This window comes from Catharus ustulatus, assembly GCF_009819885.2.
Source record: "Catharus ustulatus isolate bCatUst1 chromosome Z unlocalized genomic scaffold, bCatUst1.pri.v2 scaffold_29_arrow_ctg1, whole genome shotgun sequence".
Classification (NCBI taxonomy): domain Eukaryota; kingdom Metazoa; phylum Chordata; class Aves; order Passeriformes; family Turdidae; genus Catharus; species Catharus ustulatus.
This window is the reverse complement of record NW_024879446.1, coordinates 6,991,600-7,010,027: the sequence shown is the minus strand read 5'-3', so window position 1 is coordinate 7,010,027 and position 18,428 is coordinate 6,991,600. Positions and strand designations below refer to the sequence as shown.

Here is an 18,428-nt window from a genome sequence, read left to right as displayed (position 1 = left end):
CCTCTTGTATGGGGTTCTACATTGTCAAGGATTCTAGCAGTCTACTTGATTAGGCTAGGTGTGCCTTTCTGGAGCCACATTAACCCTTGGTTCCCTCATGAAGTATCTGACCCTTTTTCTGGTTTTTACTACCCAGACAAAAAGATACAAAATCCTCTGGGTCTGCCACTTCATACCTGGAGTATTTTGAACAGCTGGCATCAGTGCATTTCTCCTTTCTATTTTAGTCAAAAACTTAGGTTTCTCTCTCTCTCTAGTTTTGTTGTTCTTGTTTATTTTTTTCCCTTAGTTGTTTGTTGCCTGACTGTTGGGTTTTTTTTGTTTTTGTTTTTCTGGTTTGGTTTGATTATTGTATTTTTTTTAACGGATATCACTGATTCTTGAAAATCTGAGCTTAAATGGAGAGCTTTGAACTCTTCTGCACTTTCCCTAGTGGAACGTAACTCCACAAGAAACTAAGAGGACATGCTTAGCTATGTAAGAATCTAGATTACATAAAGGAAAAGTTCACATTTCTTCCTGAAGTGGTGAGATGCCTGGGATATTACTGCTTACACAAGGAAGTGCCTACTCTGCCTTTCTGATCTGAAGAGAGATTTATTCTTTCTGACAGCTCTTTGTGATGTTTATCTAGCAGATTCATCTGCTAGCATTGAGATTTTCCTACCAGCCACTACTTGTTTTTAAAAGTATGTGGTACATCATTATAAAATACACCTATTTTGTTATTGAGGAATTGACTCTCCTATTCAGACATCTCCTTTGCACCTATTATACATTAATTAACCTGAGTCTTTTTGTATGTTAGTAGAAGACTGTACTGTCTCCATTCATCTGACTGATGCTTCCCCTGGTGTGGTTTTACTCCTCTGATTCAGTGCAGAAGTGAGATCATCTCTGTGTGTTCTCTTGGGGCACTGGTATTGCTTTTTGTTTTCTACATATAGGTGCCAATCATAGTGACAGAAAAGACCTAGTATCCTGTAAGTGCCTGTTAAGGCAAGATTTACTAATGGTGGGATTTCAGGGGTAATATTTATCTTTCTCTGCTTTACTGCCATTTAAAGTGGCAAGGTATCATTGTATTCACCCAACAAACACTTGGATGATCAGAATGACTTAAAAGTGGAAGTGTTTGGGGTTTTTAAAATTATTAAAATTTTGTTATCACAGTGACAGTCATAGTCTGATAGTTCTTATATTTCAAGTCACTTTAAAAAGATTTTTACTAGAACTTGGTTTTGGTGTTTTAAATTGTAGCATGCTACATCATATACTTATTAAAAATAATTATAGTAATGGGAAACAAAGTTGCTTGTTATCATTATAGTTTATGGTGGAGATATTTCTGGTGACATAATGTGGTCTTCTGTCCTTACAGCCTCCGCAACTTTTTTTTTTTTTCACTTTCATTCAAAATCCATTCTGCCAACTGTGCCTTTTAAAATAACATTTCTCAATACTAACACCATCAACATCAATTTTGTTGTTGTTGTTGTGCCCCTGAATCTTGAGGATACATTTTTTAACCTGTCCTGTAAAGATCTGCTATTATGATGTCTGAGCATTTTTTAAAATGACCAGAAGATAATTAATTTCTTTTTATACTCTCACCGCATCTCTAAATGCAGTTTCTTTGTACAGAGTTTAAGGAACCAGTTTCTTAAAGCAAATGCTATTTTTTTTTTTTATCAGCTATCATCTTTTGGGTTAAGCCAGATCTGGAGCACAAGAGAGTTAATTTTGAAAATACAGGATTAGTAGAACTATTTTTGTTGCATTGCATTAAATTTCTTACTTAGTCCAGACAGCTACTTGGGTGATATTGAGGTATTACTTAGCTCATGTAATAAAAACTTACTTGTAAAACATGAAACAATGCTTCATTTTTTTTTTTAAATTACATTTGGATATTATTTTATATATCTATTTAAATTTTAAAAAAACAAACATATTTTGTGAGTTGTAGAATGGTTTTGGTTGGAGGGGATCTTTAAAGCTGTCTCATCCAACTGCCCTGCAATAAGCAGAGACACCTTTAATTAGATCAGATTGCCTGGTGTTCCATCCAATCCAGCCTTAAATGTTTCCAGAGATGGGGCATCCACTAGCTCTGTGGGTACCTTGAGTGTATTGCCTCCCTCATATTAAAAGCTGTCTTTATATCTAGCCTGAATCTATCCTGTTAGTTTAAAACCATTTCCTCTTGTTTTAGTACAGGAGGTCCAGCTAAAAAACCTGTCCCACTTTTCTTGCAAGGCCCCTTTCTGTACTGAAAGGCTGTAGTAAGGTCTCCCCAGAGCCTTCTCCAAGTTGAGCAACCACACCTCTCTCACCTTTTTCTCATGGGGAAAGTGTTTCTCTGATCACTTTTGTGACTCTACTATGGACATGCTCCAACAGATCCATCTCCTTCTTATACTGAGTTTAAATGCCTTTTTTGAGGATACTTCTTGTATTGAGTTTTGAAATGCTATCCAGCTTATCTGAATGTGTAGGGAAACTTCAAAGATTTTTAAGATAGGTTTTCTGCTATAAAGCTGCTGGAAGGGTGGCGTGTTTCTGAAATGTGTATGGAACTAAGCATATTAATTCTCTTTGTATTTTCTGCATAATGAAAGTGGAACTTTGTTACAATACTTTGAATTTTCATTCAGGCCCAGTTTGGAACTTTATCGGACTACTTTGAAGCTCTGCGCAAAGAAAGCAATTTGGTTGAAAAGAGCAGCAATTCACTTTTTCCTGTTTTAAGTGGAGACTTCTTCACCTATGCAGACAGAGATCATCATTACTGGAGTGGGTACTTTACATCACGGCCCTTCTATAAACACCTGGACAGAGTCTTGGAATCCTACATAAGGTAAATCCTTCCATCCAGTACATTCATAATGTGTTTCTTGGCACACAGGAGAGATGAATGTGTAAGTATTTGTTTTAACCTCAGGCAGCCCCTTGCTCACTGTCCCACCAACAGGATCTTGAGGAGAATTGGACGGGTCAAAGCTACAAAACTCATGAATTGAGACAAAGGCAGTTTAAAAGGGAAAGCAAACGCCACACATGCAATCAAAACAAAGTAAAGAAATTATGGCTATAGTGTGAACGTTTTTAGACAGAAATACAAAGATGTGAATTTTACAAAAGTTCTCAGAAGAAGCTGAGAAATAACCAGGAATGTTGTGTACTGAGTGATCTAAGACTACTGTTCTACTGAAAACTGTCTTCATCTTCTTTAAAGAAAAAAAATTGTTGCTGAATTTTGGTAATGGAATATTTAAGTGGTTCTCCCATGTAGCAGACATAAGATGATTTAACTCTTGTAAGCTCCAGAAAGAAATCTAGGGCAGATGGATATGATGTAAACCCTGAACAATTCGTGTACAGCCTTCCTTAAGGATTACAATTTTTTGCTGGAATGGAGGCTGATAGTAGAATGAGCAAGAGGTGTGGAAAGCAGCATTTCCAAGAGAGCTTGGAAAAGGAGTGTTTTGTAAACAGATACAAGAACCTTTCAGAAAAACTGTATCTAACAGAGGTTGTTTTATTTCTTCCAAGGAATCCAGTTTTTACTATGGTAAAGTGGATGATTCAACACAGGAATATTTAATTTTTGGTGAAAACAACATTGTTTAATACTGCTGTTAGAGGAGACAAGATGAATAAGAGAACAGGAAAAGCCAGACAGATGATACTCTTATAAATTGAAATATCTAGTTACAGTAAATTCATGAATACAAGTCGCACTGAGTATAAGCCGCATCTCTGGGTGTTGGCAAATATTTCATTTTTTGTCCATAAATAAGCCTCACCCTGAGTATGAGCCGCTCTGTCGTTCGCAGCGAGGACCTGTGTGCAACAAAGTTGCCAAATACTAACAGAACCGCGGCATGGCGGGGGGTTTACTGACTCAACTAAGGCTGTGCAGGCTCGGCCCGCTAGGGGCTGCTGACGGGGCCAGGTGGCCCAGCTCGGTGGGGGCCGCTTGGGGCTGGCCGCCGCCTCTGGGTTCGCTCGCCTCGGCCCCGCTCCCACCGCGGCACCGGCCGGGCACGGAGAGCGCACATCACTCCTGCTGCGGTGCCGGCCGGGCACGGAGAGCGCACCCCGCTCACGCCGCAGTGCCGGCCGGGCACGGAGCATCCCCTGCTCCCGCCACGGTGGCGGAGGGCGGGGGCAGAGCCCCCCCTCTCATCCCTGAGCCGTGGCAATGGCGGCGCGGGGCTCCCCCATCTCTCCCCCGGGCTGCGGCAGAGGAGGGAAGGAGAGAGCTCTCCTGCCTCTCTCCCCGCCCCCTGTGCTACCTGCAGGGAGCCAGGCTCCACCCGCGGTGCAACAGAGTAACAATTTGTAACAATCGCGAAATGCCGGCTTTTACTGGCAGGTGCTTGGCTCGGCGCCCTGACTGCCATGTCTGGGGCTGTAAATGTCAGAAAATTATTCACATATTAGCCGCCCCCGAGTATTAGCTGCACTTCCGGGTTTCCACCAAAATTTTGGTCAAATTGCTGTGGCTTGTATTCGTGAAATTACTGTAATTGTTTTTTCATGGTTTTGATTAATTTCCTCTCTGTTTCTTAAAATGCACCAAGGATTTAATTTCCTTCTACTTCAACATAGTCTATTTTTTCAAGATTTTTAGGTGTGGTTATTTTATTGTCATTTTCCTGGTTCTTATTGCATAGATTGCAGAAAACTTCATATGAACTCGTTTGTAGTATTTAAAACTTCACATTATTAGAGAGATTTCTTCATTTAAATGTTTCAGTTGCCTTTAACTTCTGAAAAAGGTATAGGTAAAGAATCTCTGGAGAAACACAATTCTGTCAATGTTTTTATGTATTAAAGTATGGTTTAAAAAAGCACCTGGGAAGTATGTAATTTTTCATTAGCCTTTGTAAACAACATGGAAGAACAGAATATATAGATATGTTCTGATTTTTTTAGTATCAGTTTTTTTGTCAGTTTTGCTTGCAGAAACCATGAAAATCTTCATGAATGTCACATTAGCCATGAGAACAGCAGGAGTAGTTTTATATTTTATTTTTTTATTGCTTTAAAGTCAAAGGAAATACAGTAGAATCATGTTTAAACCTCAGACTAGTGATATTTTTCTCTATAGTACTTTGGAGCTAACATCCATCCATCTATCTATATGTCTGTCTATCTATCTGGTGTATGACCATATTTGTGAGGGAAGGAGCAATGAAGGTAAAAGATAGAAGGTGAATTTACAGAAAGTTAATACATGTGTGTGTGTGTTCTTTACCAAGGATGAATGTTTTTAAGTTCCAGCAGTACCAGAATTACAGTAATTTCACAAATACAAGCTGCACCATTTTGACTAAGATTTGGCTTCCAAACCGGAAATGCGGCTAATACTCAGGAGTGGCTAATATGTGAATAATTTTCTGACATTTACAACCTCAGAAGTGCCAACCAGAGTGCCGAGCCGAGCAGCTGCAAAGCCGACATTTCACGATTGTTACAAATTGTTACTCTGTTGCGCCGCAGGTGGAGCCTGGCTCCCTGCAGGCAGCATGAGGGGCAGGGAGAGAGGAGGGAGAGCTCTCTCTTTCCCTCCTCTGCTGCAGCCTGGGGGAGAGACGGGGGGCCCCGCGCCGCCATTGCCGCGGCTTGGGGAGGCGGCGGGGGCCCTGCGCCGCCATTGCCGCGGCTCGGGGAGGTGGCAGGGGCCCCGTGCCACCATTACCGCGGCTCAGGGAGGCGGCGGGGGGCTCCGTCCCCGCCCACTGCCGCGGAAACGGTGGGGGGCTCCGTCCCTGCCTGCCATCACAGGGCAGCACCGGGTCGTGGTGGCCAAGCCCAGTGAGAGCGGCGGCCGACCCCGAGCGGCCCCACCGAGCGGCAGCACCGGGCTGGGCCACCCGGCCCCGTCAGCAGCCCCGAGCGGGCCGAGCCTGCACAGCCCGAGCCGAGCCAGTAAACCCCACCCTGCCGCGGTTCTGTTACTAATTGGCAACTTTGTTGCACACGGGTCCTCGCTGTGAATGACAGAACGGCTTATACTCAGGTGCGGCTTATTTATGGACAAAATACAAAATATTTGCCTACACCCAGAGATGCGGCTTATACTCAGTGCAGCTTGTATTCCTGAAATTACTGTAGTTTGCACCACCTTTTTACTTAATAGCCAGGAAATAGTGTTCAGCCTCAGGACCCAATATGAAAACTAACCATTTAACATGAAAAGAGTTGATTGTTTAGGGTTTTTACTGTTGGAAAATAGGTTTTTTTGAATGTAGTAAAGAAGTGTAAGTAAGCTTAAGGATTTTATAATAGAGATTGATGGTGATTTGAGACATTATTGATTTTTTAATCTTAAGTGAGAGATGAATGGATTGAAGTAGTTTAAAGGTTGATAAAATATGTGACCAGATGTTTATTTAACGTAATGAAAAGATACAAAAAGCAGCAGCATGGTTTGAGACAAGTAAGGGACACAATCTGTGGTTTTATTAATTACTGATATAAACAGGGAAAAATTACAGTAAATCTGCTAAAACATTATTGAAATAATTTAGAAGGTGAACACTACAGTGATACTTCTAACTATACAGATGGATAGAAAATACTACATCTTGAGAATTCAAAATCTCTTGGAAAAATTATTTATTTAGGTTAAATATAAACCACACCTAGGTAAGGTAAGCTAGTGTAGGCCTTGACAAATCAGTGAAGCAAATTTTGGTCTATTTGCAGTGTTCTATCAAGGACAGATACTACAAATTACAACGAAGTGGAAAATTTCTGAAAACTACATTAGGTCAGCTGCAGTAGTTTGAAACAAAGGTGAGAAAACCTAGGCTTTGTGCAGCTTTTATGGGAAAGTATTATGATGTTTACCCATAATCTGAAGCATTCTCTAATACTCTGTTGTATTTCTGAGTGTCTTTCATCATTGAACATCAAACCATTTTACTGTTTAGAAAAATATTGAGACTGGAAAGGAAAATTCTGCATCTGAGAGCTGCATCTGCATCCCTATTAATAAAAAAGAAAATTAAATTTATATTAGTTGTGGGGAAGGAAATCTCACCTTATTTTAGGGACTAAAATTTGTTGTGTTCTCTTCTTTATAGCTAAGTTGGATCAGAGTTTAGTAGCTAAATCAATTTTTTCTTAAAAAAGTAAAATGCTTTTGAACAGGGTTTATTCACTAGATGAATGGTAATCTGATACCTTTTTGTAAAAAAATTTGCATTTTGCTTTCAAATTAAGCTTCACTAGCACAAAGTAGGAAGGACACATAGAAGTAGGAATTTGCACTAAACAACATTTAAATTACAGTGATTAAGGTTAATCTAGCACTGGTAATTAAATATAGGAATTATAACTTTTTAACACTTTGGTTTTGGATGTAGCTTCTGAGCAATTATCTAGCCTGTAAGAGGAAAGTCTCATCCTGTTAATGAAATATTGACAATATGAAAATAGTTTAGGGTGTTACATTAACAGTGCACCTTTTGGTTTACTTGGGTGTGTAGTAGTTGCAGTTTTTCTGTAACTGTGACCTATGTGTTGTATTAAGATGAATAGAAAACTGAAGGATTTTTTCGTGTTAACAATTAATACCATGCATAGTCTTAAAACCAAGGGGTTTTTGTTAATTTTTTTGTTGTATCAAGTTTAAAATTGAACACATGCCCTCACTGGCAACTTGGGTAAATGAGAGAGTTAACTTACGTATTTTCCTTTTTAAAAAATTTATTACTTGCATGCCTAGAAGTTACCATTACAAGAAAATATGTTGTTATGATTTCTTTGCTTTTTGTGTCGTTGTTTCAAATACTTGAGAAATGTTCATTAATCTCTAATAAATTTTGGAAAATAATCTGACACTTTTCAGACTTGCCGGAAATAGAACTGCAACATTTTAGGAGAAGATAGGAAAAAAGTTAATAGCTGTTTTCTCTGGATTTATACAGGCATTTTCATCAGTCAAATGTCCATAATAACTGGCAATTATGGGGATATTTTTGTAAAATAAATTTAGATTTTCATAAAGAAAGTGGCAATCTAGTGGTAATATTTTAGTGCTACGCTTCTTCAACAAATGTAGAAGAGAAAGGCTCTGTATTCCATTCAACATAAGGGTTTTGGAATCCAGTGTTCTCTTCATTGAGGTAAATGTATAGTGAGCAGGTGCATGAGATGCTTAAGCCTTTAGAAGAATTTAGTTTGCTGTAAGTGTAAATGGAATAACAGATATTTGATAGAAAAAGATTAGTATATTTACTTAAAAAGCAAATTTATTTCATTAATAAGTTGTTTTTTGAAATGGGAATTGTATGTTTCTTGTAGGGCACTCTGTCCATACTGTGAAGTTTTAAGGCCAAATTCATATACCTCACATATTTGAGTGTGTATTTCAGTTTGCGCTGTCATATTTTTAGTTTAAAGGTCCATTTTCCATCTCAGAATTCTTGCAGGAAGCTACAGTGTGGAGACAGGCTAAAATGTTTAAGAACAAGGTTTATAGAGCTTATGGAACTATTTACAGTTTGTTCTTTAGATCAAATGTGTATTGCATTTTGCATTTTAATGCTGTATAAATACTTGATTATTCTCTGCAATTCCAGGGCAGCTGAAATTCTCTACTCCTTGGCTTTAGTACAGTCCAGTAAATCTGAGAAAATGAGTGTATTTCCTTCTGTGGATAACTATAAATTGCTGACAGAAGCTAGGAGGAACCTTGGGCTCTTCCAGCATCATGATGCACTTCCAGGAACAGCCAAAGATTGGGTAGTTGTGGATTATGGCACCAGGTAATTTATTATAAATACATAAACTTAAATCTTAGTTTCTTTTTGCATTTTTAGAACTGAAGTATTTATTTCAAACCTACAGATTTGATACAGAAACATATTCCACTGAAAGTGGAATATCTTCTCCACCTGAGAAATGGATTTGATTACCCATGCTCTTCATTTATGAAATATTTTTTAACTCTTGGAGTAAGAATTTGATGTCCAGACCAAATTTTGATATTTCAAATGGTAGACACATTACTGAGATTTCCTTAGTAACAGAATTTTTCTTCAGTAAGTGTGAGAACTTTTTGTATTTGTCTGTCTTAAGCAATAATCAAAGATGTGCTAATCTAAGCATATATTCCTCAGAAAATTCCATACCCTCTGTAGCCCTACCTTCTTAAAAGTGCGAAATATTTTTCATGTTGAAAATCTTCTAAGTAATTTGTATGTCATAGTTCATTGTTTCATCTGGAGGGTATTTCTCAGGGTTGAGAAATTATTCTGCTAGCGTCTTCATGGAATTTTTTTGAAGAACATTGCATGCTATGTGTATGTAGGTGTATACAAATGCTTTAATTATGGGTTCATTTAGAAAATTTTTTCACATTGGAATGTTATGAACTAGTAAATTTGATTAATTGAGGTGATGATGGTAGACTGATGATAGAGCATGTTCATTAAATACAGTAATTTCATGACTATAAGGCACACCCTTTTGACTAAAATTTTGATCCGAACCCGGAAGTACACCAAGTCTGGTGTGCCTTGTATAATGTACAAAGTTGTGAAATTTGCCAACTCAGAAGTGTGAGCTGTGAGCAGAGTTGCGAGAGGGGGCAGGAGAGGGCAGCCGCAACCGACAGGAGCCGCAAAGGGTGAGCGGGACCGGGCAGCCACAGGTAGCCCCCAGCCAGCAGGAGCCGCACGGGGTGGGTGGGATCAGGCAGATGTGGCCAGTAGGAGCCACGCGGGGTGGGCAGGACCAGGCAACTGCAGGCAGCCCCTGGCCAGCAGGAGCTGCACGGGGAAAGAGGGAGCGGGCAGTCCTGCGCCACCCTGCGCCACGGGCGGCCCTGCACTGCCCCGAACCGCAGGCAGCCCCGCGCCGCCCCAAGCCGCGGGCAGCCCCATACCATGGGTGGCCCCGTGCTACCCTGAACCATGGGCGGCCCCGAGCCACCGTGAGCCGTGGCCACCCTGAGCTGTGGCAGCCCTGAGCCCCACCTCGCCAGCGGGGGGTGGGCAGGAGTGCCGGGGCCCACGCACAGGGAAGACGCTTGGGGCTGCATTTAAAGGCTACACTAATCTGTGAAAAATGTTTGCAAATTGAGCACCTGCCAGTAAACTCCATGATCGCAGGATTCCGTTGCTAATTCGTTCCTTTGTTGCGCGTGGCACTGATCTTCGCTGCAAAAAAAAAGTGCACGTTATAGTCCAGTGCGCCTTATATAACGTACAAAGTTGCAAAATTTGCTGACTCCTGGAGGTGCGCCTTATAATCCGGTGTGCCTTATGGTCGTGAAATTACTGTAATTGGTTTAAATGTATCTAAAATATTCTTACTTGTTTAAAACTATTTTATGTCTAATATTTTTTAATTCCATATTTTTAATCTACTAGATCATAAGCATTCACAGTACCCTTAGTTATGAGAGAGTAAAATAAATAAATTTTACAACAAGTAAAATTATCCAGCTCTCTGTATTTAGAAATTTGTGGACAACTTGATAGTTTATACAGCTTATATTTTTTGTATTTCTGATTGTTTTCTTAATCCTGTGTGTCAACACACGGTTGACTTTGTGACCAGTGTTTCAGGCTTCTCTCCACTGTAGAAACTGAAAATCAAATATGAAAATTGCAAAATTTCTTAAGATTGGCATTTTACAACAGTACTTGGTATTCTGAGGAGACCCTTTGGGTAGCACAGCATCCAGGAGATGTACCTTACTTTCAGTATGTAAGACAAGAATATAATTCTGAATATTTCTGCATTCTAGTCACCCACTACAACTATGGTAATTTCACGACTACCCTTTTGACTAAATTTTTCCCCGAACCCGGAAGTGTGCCTTATAGTCCAGTGCGCCTTATGTGATGGACAAAGTTGTGACATTTGCCACCCCGGAAATGTGAGCCGTGAGCCGTGGGGGAAGCTGGCAGTGCCATGGCAGCCGGGTGGAGACAGGCCTGGGGGCCCACAACACTGCCCCTGTTGGGTCCAAGCGGGCCCGAGGGCTCATGGCTGCTGGGTGAAGGCAGGGCAGGGGGCCTACAGCACCACCCCTCCCGGGTGGAGGCGGGCCCGGGGGCCCATGGCTGCTAGGTTGAGGCAGGGCCTCGACCAGCAACCACGCAGAGGGAGCTGGGGGCGGAGCCTCGCTGCAAAAAAAGTGCGCCCTATAGTCCGGTGCGCCTTATATGATCTACAAAGTTTGGAATTTTGCCGACTCTCAGGGGGTGCGCCTTATAGTCCGGTCAGCCTTATGGTCGTGAAATTGCTGTAACTGTTCTTAATTTCACGCTATATTGATGTTAGAAATTTTATTTATTTTTTTGCAACTCATATTTTTGAGTTCTTTAATTTTTTGAATTTTGGTGTTACAACATTGAATAAAACCAATTGAAAACTAATTAAGATTTTAAATGTTTTAACAGGCTTTTCCATTCAATAATGAATGTGAAGAAAGTGATTATTGACTCTGCTCATATTCTTATCCTAAATGACAAAAGTGCTTATAACTATGACACAACAACTCCATTCCTGAAGATGGTGAGCTCTCTTCCTTGATTTTTTCCAAAAATAAAATATGAACTATGTCTTTTGAATACAGTTTGAGTAGCCCTGGGAAACATCAGAACTAAATTTTCAGCTAATGCCTTCTCAGAAATGTACTGCTTATTATTCTTCATATTAGTTGAAGACATTAGAAAGTAAAAAGTGAGCATGTCAGCAGTTGATGCTGGAAAAAGCCCACAGAGCTAAAGGAAAGGAACTTATTTTATTCCCTTTTGTGAGTTAGATTGTAAAAGCAGGTGTTCTAATTTTCTTGTGTGAAATTTAATAATGAATTTGTTGGCAACTTAAATGATATGCATATGTAAGTGAATATATAGCAGTATAGAGTTCTGTAATTTGACTTCACTTGTTGATAAAGAAATGTGGGAAGAAGAAAATTTCCATTCCATTATAGGGTGCAAGATTAGGTCTAGACAATACATTGTGCTCTTTTTCCTTTGCTGAAATTATTTGAAATGGGAATGTTCAATTAAATGGATGATAAAATCAGTAATGGATCCTCATGTGCCATTTTGAGACCTATTTTACAGTGAAGAACACCTTGAAGAAACACACTTGCTAATATTGCTTCCTTTTAAAATTCTTAGTTTCTTCACTTTCTGAACAAAAGTCCTCTTCTGTGATACTAGGAAGTTTTAGGAAATCTACTTAGGTGCATTTACCCTGAAGAGAGACAAAATGAGATGCTTTAACGTCTTTGTGAATAAACACAGCAGAGTTAAGACAGCCTTTATGATGATTATCTCACATTTCTGACATAATAAACATGACATACATTCTGCTGTTTTAGTTGTGCCAGGTGTGTCGTATCTTGAGTTACTCTTCCAGTCACATGTAGACATTAAAAAAAAAGTGCTAGAATAGTTCTTTATACTTTTTATGACTTTTATACAGATATATATGTGTATGCATATATATATATGCTGCATGCGTATGCTACATGCTTGTGTGCCACAAATATATAATTTTTCTCCTCTTTGAAGTATGAATGTATACTTTCATAAAGTAGGAATATTTTGAAGGTATTCATGGGATGAAGGTTTTACTTATGCTTTGAATTATATTGGAAGATGTTGAGATGTTACATTTTACTGAACTTCTGTTGTTGCTGTTCTTCATCAGTCTGCATTAATACCACTGCATTGTAGAAGTACTAATCACTGTTTAAACTGTATATTGGCTAGGAGCATACTAATTCAATAAGCTATTATTACCTCTGTGAAAGGAACAATTAAAAAGGAAGTTCTTATCTCAATGAATTTATTGTGTCTATATAAAACAAAAAAAAGGGCATTACAAAATTAGATTAAGATTTATCTGTATTGCACACAATATCCACAGCACATCGTTAATCTAGTATCTCTGCTAATTGGATATAGCGACAAAAGCTTTGTAATGTGGGATTTGCAGACAGCTAACAGGAGAACTCCAGGAAACTTACAAAAGACCTTTGCAAACCTTGAGTAAGTTGGAGGTTCAAAGGCATTCATTTTGGAGTACAGATTGTGGTGTTTTGATGGCTGATGAAAGTGGACATCACTAATTGCTCAGAGGTCGGCATACAGAATGAATGTCAAGAGAGTTGAGAAAGACAAATGATGAAGATTCTAAGACTGAAAGTGGCTGTTGTTTTTGAGGGGTGAAGAAATCAAAAACACTTAGAGGAACAGAGCACAAGATGGTAGCAGCAGCATTCCAGCAGCTAGCAGGTACAAGCAGGGAAAAGTTCCCTATTTTGTAGGCAGAAGAAAGGAAGTTGGGAATAACACTATTGAAGAACTCTGGAATGACACCATTTGCACTTTTTCTACTCTTCTTAATTCTTAGTTACACACAAAAGCATCATGTTTTTCTCAGTTGGTGACTGAATACTTGGTACTTCTTATGTTAAGTTTTGCAAACTCTACACTAGTAAACAAACAAAAAAATCACTTGGAAGGCCATACACTGAAAAATAGATGACACTTAAAGATCCCAGAATGACCCAACTTTGCTTGGATCATGGATGAGATTCAAACTGCAAAAGTAAAGCTGCAACCATCACACAATTCTTGTACATTAGACTTAGTTATTTTAGTGCAGAAAGAAAAATTTTATGTCAATGACAATTGCTGTATTTGAAAAATATGATTTTGCAGATGTTTTGAGGAACTCAGAACTCTTCACTTCAGTTTCAAAGTCTGTAGTGGTCATTGTAAGACCTGACTGGAATGAAATGTAAATCAGCAGCTTACCTACTCTCTTAGGCTATGCAACAGTGACAGCAATGTCTTGTCTCTACATATCCTCAGTGGAAGTGAGCCCTGTACCAAACCTCAATCCAAATCATGTTTTTTGAAACTTTTCTTTGTGTACAATATAATGTAACAATGAGAGCCCGCAGGAGACTCCACAGTGAATGGTTGCAAGTGCACAGGAGTGTAGTGTTTCAGAGTAAATTTATAGCAGAAGAAATTTAATAAAACTATATGATAAATATTTGCAAAATTTGATTGAAGTTTGTGATTATGGAGTCTTGTGTGCAATAATGAAAACACAGGTATAATAATTTGATAATGGAATCTAATAATATCTTTAATGAAAACAGATATTTCTCAGTGAAATGGTCAAAGTGAACGTCTTTCTTTTGTCAGAGTTACGTACTTAGTTTATTAAATTTTGTGCTTTTTCATCCTCAGTAATGTGCTAAAATAAGCGTTGCTTTATGGTGTTGTTAATGTGGTTTTGTACTCTGCAAAAAGCATATCATAAACAAAGCTCATGTATTATTCATTGAAGTGTATTCAAAAGCAAATTCAAAGATGTTCTCTTGTAGGATGATGTTCAGGCTTCTCAAGATTCTTTGCCACGCAAGACAGTAATAAAGCTGACATTCCAACCAAGGTAAATATTTTATATACTACTCAGTGTCTGAGATTCCTTTAGCAATGTATGTGTTTTCACTACCTAGTAAGTAGATTTTTATACCTTTTCCTTTTTTCTTTCTTTTTTTTCTTCTTTCAATTTTTACTCAAAATGGAGATAAAGGTTTAAAAAAAAAGGAGAAAAAAAAGGAAATAAAAAAAAATAGTCTGGGGGGATTATGCTAATAATATTATGTCTAACTGAAAGAGGACACAGCATGTTAAAACAATAGGCATTTCTCACATATCACAGTTGAAGAAGGTATTCTGTTTCTGTGTGCTTTTAGAGCATCCTAATGCTAAATAAATTGTTCTTGAGAGAATCAATAGAAGATTTTAATTAAGCAGATTTACACATTCCTCAATTAATTCTGTGAGCAACGTTTTTGTCAAGTTTTTATAAATTATGATTTTTAGGACTTATAAATACTGAACTGTCTTTAGAAATCAAATAGAAAACAAGCTAGGACACTGTTCTCTCAACTCCAACTTTTCATTCTATTAAGAGGGGTTACTTTTTATTTATATGTAGTTGTAGAGTATTCAGCTGAAGCTGGCATCCTGCTATACCCGTGAACATTCAGTAGCCCACCTGAAATAATGTACAAATTAATTTAAAGTGGCTAATCTGAAAATGCTTGGGTATGAGAGCTGCTGTGTGTGTAAATCAAATAATACAAGGTTTTTGCTTATGGAATGGATGATTTAAGATTAATTTAAAAAGCAGTGAATGGTATTTTTGCTGATGTGAGTATTTGATTTCTCTAGCCCTAGCAAGTGGCAAGCTAATAAGACTTATTTGCCTAATTCATGCAGGTTTCTAAGTATTCAGCAGACTAATTTCTACTGTTAAAAAAATAATTAAAATAATTAAAATAATTAAAGTCTTTAAAAAAGTGAGAAAAGTTTAGTTCTTGTGACCTTTAGGGAGAAGCAGTCTTCAGTCCTCTAGCACTAAATGTACATAATGTGTCTAGTGTATGCTTTTCTTCAGAGCTTACTATAAGACGCTAATAGATTATCTTAAATTTGTCTAAAGAGGCCAAGAGCTCAGGTGCCTATTTATTTTACTAAAATAGCTTTTCAAAATTATCTCCTCAAGTTCCTTCACTGGAAGAGTATTGTGTATATAGTATATAAGCATTTGGTTGGAGGCAGGTTATGATGTAGACTTTCTTTGCCATTTGAGGACAGCTTTATTGCCTTTCCTTTCCTTATCTGAATTAGCTGTTGAAATTTTCCCTGTGCCCATTTTATCCCCTAATACTCCTTTTGTTTGCATACAGTGCTCCACTTTTGTCTCTGCATAATATACTGAGTAAGTGTTTCCCTTTTTGGTCTTAATTACAGTAATTTCATGACTATAAGGCGCACCGGATTATAAGGCGTATTTCCAGGTGTCGGCAAATTTCCAGACTTTGTCCATAAGATGCACCAGACTATAAGGTGCACTTTTTGTTGCAGTGAGGATCCGCGCGAAGCAAAGTAACAAATTAGTAATGGAATCGCAAGATCGCGGGTCTTACTGGCAGGTGCTCAATTTGCAAACCTTTCTCACAGATTCACATAGCCTTTAAATGCAGCCCCAGGCACCCTCCCCTGCTCGCAGCTCACACTTCTGGGCTGGTTTGGAGTGGCCACAGCTCCTGTGGCACGGGGCCCCTGTGGCGTCGGGGGAGCCCTGTGCCGTGGCACCCCCGGTGCTGCGGGCGCCCTGTGCCGCCCCAGCACTGAGGGAGCCCTGTGTCACCACGGGAACCCCGTGCTGCCCCGGAAACCCTGTGCCTCCCCAGCGCCATGGGAGCCCCATGCTGCCCTGGTGCCCCCAGTGCTGCAGGAGCCCCGTGCTGCCCTGAACCATGGCAGCCCTGTGCCGTGGCACCCCCAGTGCTGTGGGAGCCCCATGCTGCAGGAGCAGTGGCCACCCTGAGCCAACCCGGAAGTGGGAACCGTGGCAGCCCCAGTGCCATGGCACGGGGCTCCCGCAGCGCCGGGGGTGCAATGGCTAGGTCGCCCATGGCTCCCACTTCTGGGTTGGCAAATGTCTGAACTTTGTCCATATATAAGGTGCACTGGATTATAAGGTGCACTTCCAGGTTCTGACTAAAATTTTAGTCAAGAGGGTGCACCTTATAGTTGTGAAATTACTGTAATTTCAGACATTTGTCTTTTTTCCCCCCTCTGACTTGCATATTAAATAGATATACATGACATTACCATTAATATTATTCTAGCAGAATACTGCTGCTCTCTAACTGGTCTTAACTTAGTAAAAAGGTAGTACTAGTAGAAAATTGCTAACTTTATGAAATCTGGTATTGTGAAAATGCCATACAGTCATATAACATATGATATATGTTCCAAATCAGAAATACGGGAAAAAAATGAAGAGGGGAAAAACGAGACAGGACAAAGAAAGATTATAAGAGAATACTGATACAACTAAGTAGACCTTGGGGTTTTTTTACATCCCTTTTTGGAAATACTTTGAATGTAATGCATAAGTGTATACTATTTCATGTTTTCTTTGTTGTTAAAATATTCATTTGAATATTGGTTTGTTAAACTGTTTTTGTTTATGAAAAACAGCATAGTCTCTTTAGGCTTCTTACTTTATCTCTGGTTATAGTCTGACTCTCCCCTAATTTTATTACCATTGGAAAAAGTGGTGTGTAAGCTGACTGTAACTACTGCTTATATCTAGTATGTGATTATTATGATTACATCAGAGTTTTTTAAGAGGGTTTTTTTTATCATGAGATATGTAATTTTCTGTGGATGCTTAAACTCAACTCAATAAATCCATTATTAAGAATGATTATGCCTAAACTTCAAACTTTAACGCTCATAAGAAAGAAGCTGGTTGCTTTTTTTTCCATTTAAAATTTTAGGGCATCAGCAGATTTTAAACCAAACTGATTTATAGCCAAACTTTGTTATTTGCTTATCTTCTGTTCTTAATAGCCTTTATTGTTCACCTGTGTGTAATTGAATCTCTGAGTTTCTTTCCACTAGTGTGTTCTAATACGTCATTATATGGCATAGAAATTAAATCAGTGTAACTGGCAAGGTGTTACTTTTCTTTGATTGGGTATTTAGCTTCATTTTTGCACTTCTGTGTCAGACTTTTGAAAAATATCTGTATTCTAGCTTAGTTTTTATTATGTTCGTGTGGCTCATATCACCTGTGAGTTAAGAGGGATACTGCTGATAGGAAGCTCATAATGGCTTTTCAAATCTCAGTAGTGTTTTTCCTTATTTTACTGATTGCAAATATAACCAGCTTTCCACAGGAACATCATAGTGTGTTTTTTCCTCTTCCATCCATCCTTCCTTTTGGGTGTTTTTTAGCTAACTGTTCTCTTCACTACTTGTGAAAGTTGTAGTCAGTAGTGAAAACTGAACTGACAAACTACAGAACAGCTATGGCAACTCTATTACATGGAAAAAAATAAAGCAGGAAAAGATTTATCTTTCAGTTCTTAATGTTCTAGTATGGAGTATCTCCTTACTGTTGTGTAGTTGAGAATTATCTTTCAAACTGCTTCTAAGCAGGTGCCACCTGTAACGTATTTGGTATTGTTTCTGCCCCCACCTGGGCATCTCTTCTCTGTAGTGCTGTTGTGCATAACTTTATGAATCTATAATTTTATTTTCAAAGTAATGTGTTAATTATGATGAAAGAAGTGTACTAGGTATTTTAGATCTTAACTTTGACTCTGCCACCTCAGGATGACTAAGTGGTCTTATGAGCAGGCTTTTGAATACTAAAATTATGGTGTGTTTAATTAAAATAAATCCCTTTTAACTGATAAATGAAGTTGGATGCTTTTTAAAAAATTATTTCTTTCAGCTGAAAAGTGGAGCTTTCACAAGATAATATTCAATTAGATATGGAACTGCTTCAGTCTTGTTCTGAAGTTTAAAATTACTGCATATCTTGGAGACAAA

General features: G+C 38.7%; 1 protein-coding gene across 2 annotated transcripts in view; it reads left to right on the top strand.

Annotated features, from left to right (window-relative positions):
- MAN2A1 (mannosidase alpha class 2A member 1) overlaps positions 1–18,428 on the top strand; it is a 125,044-nt gene that overhangs the window by 52,178 nt on the left and 54,438 nt on the right. The window contains exons 9-12 of one of the 2 annotated variants that reach the window (XM_033086584.2): positions 2,658–2,860; positions 8,601–8,786; positions 11,433–11,547; positions 14,390–14,457. In XM_033086584.2, the coding sequence (XP_032942475.1) occupies positions 2,658–2,860; positions 8,601–8,786; positions 11,433–11,547; positions 14,390–14,457 (572 nt within the window). The remainder of the gene's footprint in view (positions 1–2,657; positions 2,861–8,600; positions 8,787–11,432; positions 11,548–14,389; positions 14,458–18,428) is intronic. The other variant, XM_033086583.2, reaches the window with a different exon arrangement.